The following is a 12,013-nucleotide window of genomic DNA, read 5'->3' on the forward strand; positions in this document are numbered from 1 at the left end:
CACACCCAAATATCTCCACAATCAAACCCGGTCATCTGGCTTGTGAAGCCAGCTCTAACCACTGAGCTACCGGGCCGTGTGTGTGTGTGTGTGTTTACCTAGTTGTATTGTACAGGGTTCGAGTGAGGCTCATAGTGTCCTGTCTCCATATCTCCATTTATCTATTTCTTTAAAGTTATGCACACTATGTGCATAACTTTGTGTGTGTGTCTGTATTTACCTAGTTCTATTTACCTTTTTTTTTTATGCTATGGCTTATAGCACCTGTATGTTTACTTGAAGAGTATGGAAAGTGCTGTCCAGCTTCCATCCATTAGCAGTGCATGCAATTCTATTTATAGTGGTATCCATATTAGGGCTCATATTACATACCCAAGCACATCTTTGGTGTAAGGCAATTACACCTCCACCTACAATCTGGGTATCATCGTGACATGTAGGTAACTTTAAACCACTCAACAAGACAATGTTTCAAGGCACCAAGTGGTGGGATTTGACCCTACGCATGGATGTCTGCCCAACCCCCCACTCACCACCTCATCCACTATGCCACCACCTCCCTGCTGTATATTACAGGGTTCAAGTGGGTTTCATAGTGACCTGTCTCCATATCTACTTTTATCCAACTTTTCCTTAAATTTATGCACACTTTCTGCAACTACAATCTCTTCACTCAATCTGCTTCAGATGTCCACTGTTCTATGTGGAAAACTAAACTTTTAATGTCCCTCAAACACTGACTTTTCATGATCTTGTAGTGTCCTCTTGTTTGTCTATCTCCATCTTCCGTCAGTGACATAAGGTCTTATCTATCTATCTTTTCCATACAGTTTACTAACTTATAAACTGTTATTAGATCACCTCTTTCCTGTCTATCCTTCAAAGTTGGTAGTTCCATTTCCTTCAGTCTTTCTTCATAGGAATTATCCTTTATTTCTGGCACCATCCTTATAGCAATCCTTTGGATTCTCTCTAGTTTCCTGATGCCCTTCAGCCTGTATGGCGACCACACCACTGCTGCATATTCTAGTCAAGGTCTTATCATAATGGTTTTGATCTTTTTCATCATACTCTTATTCGTGCAATTGAACTCCATCCTAATATTTGTTAGTGTTCTGCAAGTTGAAGCAAATATCACATTTATGTCTTTCTCGAGTCAAGTGTCTTGAATAATCACTCCTAGGTCTTTATCTTCATTCCTTTTCATTATTATCTCTTCCCCCATTTTGTATTCCCATACAGGTCTTTTATTTCTTTTACCCATTTCCATTACAAGGCATTTCCTGGTATTAAATTCTAATTTCTATTTTTTGCTCCATTCCCAGATCTCATTAATATCTTCCTGTAATTCCATACAGTCCTCGATGTTCCTTATTATTCTCAAAAGTTATGCATCATCTGCAAACAAATTTATGTAGCTACTCAAACCCTCTTGTGTATCATTAATATATACTTGGAAAATAATTGGTGCTAGCACTGAACCCTGTGGTATAAATTGAGAGTTATTTATTATTTCATTTTCCTCCAGATATCCTAACCATTTTCCTTTACTTATAATTTCACAAATCTTTGCCACAACACTAGTCAGTGACACTGGTCTATAATTTAGAAACTCAGTCTTTTTTCCTCCTTTGTATATTAAGATTATATTTGCTCTTTTCCACTCCCTAGGTACCTTCCCTTCCATTCGAGAGCTGCTGATCACATTCCAGACTGGTTCCACTAGTTGTTCTCTACATTCTCTCAGTGTCCATCCTGACACTCCATCTGGCCCCATTGCCTTTCCTATCTTACATTCATCTTTTTAGTAATTTGCTAATTTTCTGTTTATGCGCCACAATGTTTCTTAATCCTTCCTGTGTCGCTTGGTTGTTTCGTTCTATGAAATCACCTCTTCATTAAATACTGATTTAAAGCTCTCTTTCATAAATTCACTAACTTCTTCTGTTGTTTCATACAACCTACTTCCCTTAATTAACTTAGTGATGGTCTCTCTGTCATTTTTCCATTTTTTATACTTGTAAGTATGTATTTACCTAGTTGTATTTACCTATTTGCATTGTATGGGGTTTGAGTGGAGGTCATGGTATCCTGTCTCCATGTCCCCATGTCTCCATTTATCCAATTTTTCTTTAAAGTTATGCACATTTTGTGCTGTAACAACTTCATTATTCAATGCATTCCATTTCTCCACCATTCTGTGTGGAAAACTGTGTTTTCCAATATCCCTCACACACTGCCTCATCCTGTTCTTCTTTACATGATCTCTTGCCCTTCTATCTTCTTCTGTCATCAGCATCAGGTCTCCTTGTCTATTTTTTCAATGCCATTGATTGTCTTGTACATTGTTATTAGGTCTCCTCATTCTCTTCTATCTTTTAAGGTTGGTAGTCCCATTTCCTTCAGCCGTTCTTCATATGTTAGGTCCTTTAGTTCCAGCATCATCTTTATAGCAATCTTCTGTATCCGTTCTTTTCTTCTTATATCTTTTTTAGAGCTGCATATTCTAGCTTTGGACGTATCATGCTTGTGATGATTTTTTCCATCATATCTTTGTCCATGAATTGAAATGCCTACCTTCTATTAGTCAACATCTTATACGTATAATAATCCAAATATCTTACTTATGTGTTTTTCGTGTGTGTGTAATTCACCACGGTCGTCTGCTGGTCATCCAGCCAGTCTTCTCCATTACGGAGCGAGCTCAGAGCTCATAGACCATCTTTAGGACTGAGACCACAACACACTCCACACACCGGGAAAGCGAGGCCACAATCCCTCAAGATACATCCCATACCTATTTACTGCTAGGTGAACAGTGTGTGTGTGTGTGTGTGTGTGTGTGTGTGTGTGTGTGTGTGTGTGTGTGTGTGTGTGTGTGTGTGTTGTACCTATTACCTATTTGTGTGTTACAGGGCCCAAGCTAAGCTCTCTGTGTCCTGTCTCCTTGTCCATTCCTGTCATCTCTCTCTTTCATCTGATTGACACACACCGTGTCAACGACATCACTGCTCAGTTTATTCCATTTATAAATGCTACGATGCGGGAAACTGTATTTTCTCACGTCATTTGGACAGATGTCTTTTATTAGCTTTTTTCCATGTCCTCGGAGATGATTACTTGTGGTCACCTTTATCAATTCTGTCCAATATGTCAATCTTGTTCACCAATTTATACATAGTTATCATGTCTCCTCTTGTTCTTCTCTCTTCTAATGTGGTCAACCCCAGCTTCCTCAGTCTTTCCTCATAGTCTAACTCCCTGAGTCCTGGTACCATCCTTGTTGCCAGCCTCTGTATCCTTTCTACCTTGTTCACATTTTTCTTCATATGTGGTGACCAGACACAAGCTGCATATTCTAACTGGGGTCTTATTAAGGAACATAATATCTTCTTCATCATTCCTTCATCTAGGTAGTGGAATGCATGGCCAATATTTTGAAGCATGTTATATGTTTTCCCAAAAATCTTGTTAATGTGTTTCTCTGGTGACAAAGTGTTTTGCAAGGTTACTCCTAAGTCTTTCTCCTCATTGGTCTCTTTAATTTTCTCATCAACCAGCCTGTAATCCCTGTTTGGTCTGTATCTACTTCTTCCCATTTTCATAACATGGGTCTTGTCTATATTAAATTCCATCTGCCACTTCTTATTCCACTCATATATTTTATCAAGATCTTCCTGTAACTTGTTACAGTCTTCCACATTCCTTACTCTCCCCATAATTTTAGTATCGTCCGCAAACATGTTCATGTAACTGTCAATTCCTACTGGCATATCATTAACATAAATAAAAAACATGATGGGACCCAGCACTGACCCTTGTGGAACTCCACTGGTTACCTTCTTCCACTCGGACTTCCTTCCTCTCACCACTGTTCTCATTTCTCTTCCCACTAAGTAATTTTCCATCCATTTTGCTAGTTTATCATTTACTCCTCCAATCTTCTTTAGTTTCCACATCAGTCTATTGTGTCCAGATATGCCATCAGGCCCCATTGATTTATTAATATCCAAGTTACTTATAATTTTCCTTATATCTTCTTTAGTAACTATGATGTCATGCATTTGCTTTATTTCCGTAGGCCTTTCTCCTGTAAAATCCTCCTCCTTTGTAAACACTTTGCAAAAGTTGTTGTTCAATATTTCAGCTATATCTCCAGCATCCTCATATACTTCCTCCCCAACTTTTACTTTCTCTATTGCCTCCCTTTTATTTAATTTTCTATTTATGAATTTGTAAAACATTTTGGGGTCACTATCACAGTTTTCCACCACTCTCTGTTCATATTCCTTTTGTGCTGTTCTCCTTACTTCAACATATCTATTCCTTGCTGTTTTGTAGACTTCTCTTGATAATACTTCATTGTTTTTCTTAAGTTTCTTCCATGCCTTTTCTTTGTTCTTTTTTGCTTCTTCACAATTTCCATTAAACCACTGCTTATTATTTAAAGTCCTCATTCTGTGATATGGCACAAACTTCTTCACAGCACAGTTATATAAATTCATAAATTTATCATATTTCAACTGCATATCCACTTCCTGGTACACCACAGACCAGTCAATTTCATTAAAGAACTCTCTTATATGGTTGTAATTTGCCCTGACATAATTTTTTTTTTTTTCTCCTTGTACTCCACACTCTTTTCCATGCTTAATTCCATATCCAGCTCAAATCTTAGGACATCATGGTCGCTTTTCCCCAAGGAACATTCATGTTCAATTTCCTCTTGTAGGGAGATGCCCCTGGTGAATACCAAATCCAACCTCGCTGCAACATCCTGTCTCCTGCACCTTGTTGGTGATCTCACCCACTGTGTCATCAAGTTATTTGTTGATACGTTTAACAATTCCTCTGCCCACTCACCACCGTTCACCACTTCGTAGTCTTCCCACACTATTTCCTTACAGTTAAAGTCCTCGACTATCATCACTCTATCCTTTCTGGTGAGTTCCTGTTTTATTCTGTCTAGAGTATTTCTTATCACCTCTTGATACTGTTCATAATTCCAAGCACTGGTTCTGGGTGGTATGTATACTGTTATAATATTAATGTCCCTCTTACCATATGTTATAAGCATACTTATCACTTCCTCATTTCCTTTACTAAAGTTCACCTCCGTCACTATCAGATCTTTTTTAGTAAAAACCATTATACCACCACCTCCTTTATTCTTTCTATCATTTCTCCATACTTTGTAGTGTTTTACATCAAACCAATCTATGGTTTGATGTGTGTGTGTGTGTGTGTGTGTGTGTGTGTGTGTGTGTGTGTGTGTGTGTGTGTGTGTGTGTGTGTGTGTGTATTTACCTAGTTGTAGTTTTACAGGGCCAGGGCTTTATGCTCGTGTGGCCCCGTCTCCATATCTACATTTATCCAATCTTACTTTAAAAGTGTGCACACTCGTTGCAGACACTACTTCTTCATCTAAACTGTTCCACGTCTCAATACATCTCTGCGGGAAACTATATTTTTTAATATCTCTCAGACATCTTCCTTTTCTCAGCTTTTTACTATGCGATCTTGTGCTTCGGATGTCATATTCTTCTCTCAGGATCAGTTTCTCATTATCCACTTGGTCCATTCCGTTGATCAATTTATAAACTTGTATCAGGTCTCCTCTCTCCCTTCTTTGTTTCAGGGTTGGTAGATCCTTAGCCTTTAGTCTCTCCTCAAATGTCATCCCTTCAAATTCCGAAACCATTCTAATAGCTATTTTTTGTAGCCTCTCCAATTTCCTTAAGTGTTTCTTTTTATAAGGGGTCCACACTACTCCTGCATATTCCAATCTGGGTCTTATTATAGTACTTATCAATTTCTTCATCATTTCTTTGTCCATGTAGTGAAATGCTACTCCAATATTCCTTAGCAAATTATATGTTTCTCTAAAAATCCTATCAATATGGCTTACTGGTTGATTGTTTTCTTCCATCGTCACTCCTAAGTCCTTTTCCTTTTTGACTTTCTCAACTTCTACTCCATCTCCCATCTTATAGATTCCCACAGGTCGTCTTTCACTCTTTCCCATTTCCATGACATGGCTTTTGTTCACATTGAATTCCATTTCCCACTTTTTACTCCATTCCCAGATCTTATTTAGGACTTCTTGCAGTATTTCACAATCCTCCTTTTGCTTTATAACCCTGCACAGTTTCGTATCATCCGCAAACAAATTTATGTAGCTGTTCACTCCTTCTGGCATGTCGTTAATATAAATGAGAGAAAGTATTGGTGCCAATACTGACCCCTGTGGCACTCCGCTTTCTACTGCTCTCCACTTGGACTTCATATCTTTAACTACCGTCCTTATTTCTCTCCCTCTCAAATTATTTTCTATCCATCTCAATGTGCTTCCTTTTAAGCCACCCTTCTCCTCTAACTTCCACAGTAATCTTGCGTGTGGCACTTTGTCAAACGCCTTTTTTAAATCCAAATAAATGCAGTCAACCCATCCCTCACTCTCTTGTACTCTATCAACTATTCTAGAATAGAAACTCAATAAATTAGTTACACAAGACCGTCCTTTTCTAAAACCAAATTGGCTATTTGATATTAATTTGTTGTCTTCAAGGAACTCGATCCATTGTTTCTTTATTATTCTTTCACACATCTTGCATATTACACTAGTTAGTGATACCGGTCTGTAATTTAAAGGTTCTTCTTTCCTTCCGCTCTTATATATGGGAACCACCTCAGCTCTTTTCCATTCTACTGGCACTGTTCCATTTTCTATTGAACATTTTATGATGTTGTATATAGGACTTGCTAGTTCTTCCCTATATTCTTTCAGTATTCTGTCTGAGACTTCATCCGGTCCCACTGCCTTCTCTTCATCCAGTTCCTTCATTAATTCTTTTATTTCAAGCTTGGTTACTTTAATCTCTTTCATATAGATTGTCTCTCTATTACCCTGTGGCCTCTCAAATTTGGATTCCTTAGTAAAGACCTCCTGGAATTTTTCATTTAATAGTTCTGCCATACTTTTTGGGTCTTCCACCATCCCGTTCTCTCCTTTTAACCTTTCTATTGTTTCTTTTTTTCTACTTTTTCCATTTATGAATCTATAGAACAATTTTGGTTGCTCCTTACATTTTTCGACAATATCTTTTTCGAAGTTCTTTTCCTTTTCCTTCCTCACCTTAACATATTCATTTCTCGCTGCTTTGAAGTTTTCCTTATTTGGTGGATTCCTATTTCTCCTCTACCTTTTCCATGCTCCATCTCTTTTCTCCTTTGCCCTAGCACACCTTGCATTAAACCAATCTTTCTTTCCTTCTTCTTTAGGTCTATATTTTGGGACATATTCCCTGACTCTTGTTTTGTATATTTCCAAAAATAAGTTATATTTGTCTTGCATTGTCTCTGAGTTTTCCATCTCCTCCCAGTCTATGTTTTTCAAAATAGTTCTTGAGATTCTCAATATCAGCCTTTCTGTAATTTAATCGGTCTCCTTTGTATGAATCGTCTCTATCTTCCTTTCCCTCTTCTATATCTATTTCTAATATTGTATGTGTGTGTGTGTGTGTGTGTGTGTGTGTGTGTGTGTGTGTGTGTGTGTGTGTGTGTGTGTGTGTGTGTGTGTGTGTGTGTGTGTGTGTGTGTGTGTGTGTATTTACCTAGTTGTATTTACCTAGTTGCAGTTTTACAGGGCCTGGGCTTTATGCTCGTGTGGTCCCGTCTCCATATCTACACTTATCCAATTTTTCTTTAAAACTATGTACACTCTTTGCTGATACCACTTCCTCACTCAAACTGTTCCAAGTCTCAACACATCTTTGCGGAAACTAAATTTTTAACATCTCTCAGACATCGTCCCTTCCTTAGTTTCTTACTATGCGATCTTGTGCTTCTAAAGTCATATTCTTCTCTCAGGATCAGTTTCTCATTATCCACTTCATCCATTCCGTTAATCAATTTATAAACTTGTATCAGATCCCTCTCTCTTCTCTGCTCCAAGGTTGGTAGATCCATTGCCTTTAGTCTCTCCTCATATGCCATCCCTTTAAATTCTGGAACCATTCTTGTAGCCATTTTTGTAGTCTCTCTAATTTTCTTATGTGTTTCTTTTTATGGGAGTCCACACAACTCCTGCATATTCCAATCTAGGTCTTATTTTAGTACTTATCAATTTCTTCATCATTTCCTTGTCCATATAGTGAAATGCTACTCCAATATTCCTTAGCAAATTATCGTCTCTCTGAAAATTCTATCAATATGGCTAACCGGTTGATTATTTTCTTCCATTGTCACTCCCAAGTCCTTTTCCTTTTTACTTTTTCTAGTTCTACTCCATCTCCCATCTTATAGATTCCCACTGGTCGTCTTTCACTTTTCCCATTTCCATGACATGGCTTTTGTCCACATTGAATTCCATCTCCAATTTTTTGCTCCATTTCCAGATCTTGTTTAAGTCTTCCTGTAATATTTCACAATCCTCTTTTGTTTAATGACTCTGCACAGTTTCGCATCGTCCATAAACAGATTTATGTAGCTGTTCACTCCTCTGGCATGTCATTTATATATACGAGAAAAAGTATTGGTGCCAATACTGACCCCTGTGGCACTCCGCTGTCTACTGTTCTCCACTTGGACTTCATATCTTTAACTATCGTCCTTATTTCTCTCCCCCTTAAGTAATTCTTCATCCATCTCAATGTGCTTCCTTTTAAGCCACCCTTCTCCTCTAACTTCCATAGTAATCTTTCATGTGGCACTTTATCAAAAGCCTTTTTTAAATCTAAATAAATACAGTCAATCCATCCCTCTCTCTCTTGTACTTTATCAACTATTCTAGAGTAGAAACTCAATAAATTTGTCACACATGACCGACCTTTTCTAAAACCAAATTGGCTATTTGATAATATTTTGTTGTCTTCAAGAAACTCGATCCATTGCTTCTTTATTACTTTTTCACACATCTTGCATATTACACTAGTTAGTGATACCGGCCTGTAATTTAAAGGTTCTTCCTTCCTTCCGCTCTTATATATGGGAACCACCTCAGCTCTTTTCCACTCCACTGGCACTGTTCCATTTTCTATTGAGCATTTTATGATGTTGTATATTGGACTTGCTAGTTCTTCCCTACATTCTTTCAGTATTCTGCCTGAGACTTCATCCGGTCCCATTGCCTTTTCCTCATCCAATTCCGTCATCAACTTTTTATTTCAAGCTTGGTTACTTTAATCTCTTTCATATAGACAGTCTCTCTATTACCCTGTGGTCTTTCAAATTTAGATTCCTTAGTAAAGACCTCATGAAATTTACTATTTAACAGTTCTGCCATACTTTTTGGGTCTTCCACCATTCCATTCTCTCCTTTTAACCTTTCTATTGTTTCTTTTTGTCTTATTTTTCCATTTATGAATCTGTAGAACAATTTTGGTTGTTCCTTACATTTTTCGACAATGTCCTTTTCATAGTTCTTTTCTTCTTCCTTTCTCACCTTAGCATATTCATTTCTTGCTGTTTTGAAGTTTTCCTTATTTTCTGGATTTCTGTTTCTTCTCCACCTTTTCCATGCTCCATCTCGTTTCTCCTTTGCCCTAGCACATCTTGCATTAAACCAATCTTTCTTTCCTTCTTCTTTAGGTCTATATTTGAACATATTCCTGACCCCAGTTTTGTATATTTCCAAAAATAAGTTATATTTCTCTTGAACCGTTAATGAGTTTTCCATCTCCTACCAGTTTACGTTTTTAAAATAGTTCTTGAGATTCTCAATATCAGCCTTTCTGTAATTTAATCGGTCTCCTTTGTATGTGTGTGTGTGTGTGTGTGTGTGTGTGTGTGTGTGTGTGTGTGTGTGTGTGTGTGTGTGTGTGTGTGTGTGTGTGTGTGTGTGTGTATTTACCTAGTTGTATTTACCTAGTTGTAGTTTTACAGGGCCTGGGCTTTATGCTCGTGTGGCCCCGTCTCCATATCTACACTTATCCAATCTTACTTTAAAAGTGTGCACACTCGTTGCAGACACTACTTCTTCATCTAAACTGTTCCATGTCTCAATACATCTCTGCGGGAAACTATATTTTTTAATATCTCTCAGACATCTTCCTTTCTCAGCTTTTACTATGCGATCTTGTGCTTGGTGTCATATTCTTCTCTCAGGATCAGTTTCTCATTATCCACTTGGTCCATTCTGTTGATCAATTTATAGACTTGCATCAGGTCTCCTCTCTCCTTTCTTTGTTCCAAGGTTGGTAGATCCATAGCCTTTAGTCTCTCCTCATATGTCATCCCTTCAAGTTCTGGGACCATTCTTGTAGCCATTTTTTGTAGCCTCTCCAATTTCCTTATGTGTTTCTTTTTATGAGGGGTCCACACTACTCCTGCATATTCCAATCTGGGTCTTATTATAGTATTTATCAATTTCTTCATCATTTCTTTGTCCATGTAGTGAAATGCTGTGTATGTGTGTGTGTGTGTGTGTGTGTGTGTGTGTGTGTGTGTGTGTGTGTGTGTGTGTGTGTGTGTGTGTGTGTGTGTGTGTGTGTGTGTGTGTGCATGTGCATGTGTGTGTGTGTGTAATTCACTGTTTGATCTGCTGCAGTCTCTGACGAGACAGCCAGACATTACCCTACGGAATGAGCTCAGAGCTCATGTGTGTGTGTGTGTGTGTGTGTGTGGATCAAAGCACTTGCTACAACAAACACCTTTTACTACTAAGTGGTATTGCTTAAAACTTATAAACATAAATATTGTCTAGATGATTCTCCAGTCATTCCTTCATAACTTATCATATTTATTGTTATCTTGAGATATTCTCATTAGTTGGAAAGACAACACATGGCTCACCTCATGCTTCTGGAGTTGACACAAAGATTCCAACTCCTGAATGCGTTCACGGGAAACAATCACTTGACCGCCATCTGCAAAAATAAGAAATGGTTAGTGTGGCACCTTTACAGCAGTAGCTGACACTATGTAGTCAACTCACTGTGGCTCTGAATTATCTATGGACTGAAACTGTGGTTAGTGTAACTCCCATGAAAACAATTTGTGATCAAAATATTATGGCAACCTTTCTGGAAACATATCAATGGAAATTTATTGTAACATTGAGAAGTGACAAAAAAAATAAATAAATAAATAAATAAATAAATAAATAAATAAATAAAAACATGATCATTAATTATTACTTTTAGATGTAAAAAAGATTATTGCAAATAACCTCTTCAAGTAGACAGAAGAACATGAGAAGAAAATAAACTTGTAAGAAAACAAACTAAAGACAGGATACAAAAATTATTACATATAAGCAAAAACCACATGACACAATATGAAATATCATGAAATTACAAATATAAATACCTGAATAAGACCTTAACATTACTAATATGGATCTTTTCAGGGTCATGACAGAGTCAAATAAACCATTCATTGTTATTACTATTACTATTCCTATTACTGCAGGGATCCAGACACTTCCACTAATGGATGTGTCTGGATAGATGGATAATGGATAGAAGGATAAACAGATGCACAGATGTAAATACATGAAAGTGTGTGTGTGTGTGTGTGTGTGTGTGTGTGTGTGTGTGTGTGTGTGTGTGTGTGTGTGTGTGTGTGTGTGTGTGTGTGTGTGTGTATTTACCTAGTTGTAGTTTTACAGGGCCTGGGCTTTATGCTCGTGTGGCCCCATCTCCATATCTACAATTATCCAATTTTTCTTTAAAACTATGCACACTCGTTGCTGACACCACTTCCTCACTCAAACTGTTCCAAGTCTCAACACATCTCTGCGGGAAACTAGATTTTTTAACATCTCTCAGACATCTTCCCTTCCTCAGTTTCTTACTATGCGATCTTGTGCTTCTAATGTCATATTCTTCTCTCAGGATTAGTTTCTCATTGTCCACTTGATCCATTCCATTAATCAATTTATAAACTTGTATCAGATCCCCTCTCTCTCTTCTCTGTTCCAGGGTTGCTAGATCCATAGCTTTTAGTCTCTCCTCATATGTCATCCCTTTAAATTCTGGAACCAGTCTTGCAGCCATTTTTTGTAGTCTCTCCA

General features: G+C 37.7%; 1 protein-coding gene across 3 annotated transcripts in view; it reads right to left on the reverse strand.

Annotated features, from left to right (window-relative positions):
* Positions 1–12,013, reverse strand: part of LOC123513229 (thyroid receptor-interacting protein 11-like) — a 125,374-nt gene that overhangs the window by 96,297 nt on the left and 17,064 nt on the right. For all 3 annotated transcript variants that reach the window (XM_045270297.1, XM_045270296.1, XM_045270299.1), the window contains exon 2: positions 10,792–10,865. In XM_045270297.1, the coding sequence (XP_045126232.1) occupies positions 10,792–10,865 (74 nt within the window). The remainder of the gene's footprint in view (positions 1–10,791; positions 10,866–12,013) is intronic.

This window comes from Portunus trituberculatus, chromosome 35 (assembly GCF_017591435.1).
Source record: "Portunus trituberculatus isolate SZX2019 chromosome 35, ASM1759143v1, whole genome shotgun sequence".
In the NCBI taxonomy this organism is placed as follows: domain Eukaryota; kingdom Metazoa; phylum Arthropoda; class Malacostraca; order Decapoda; family Portunidae; genus Portunus; species Portunus trituberculatus.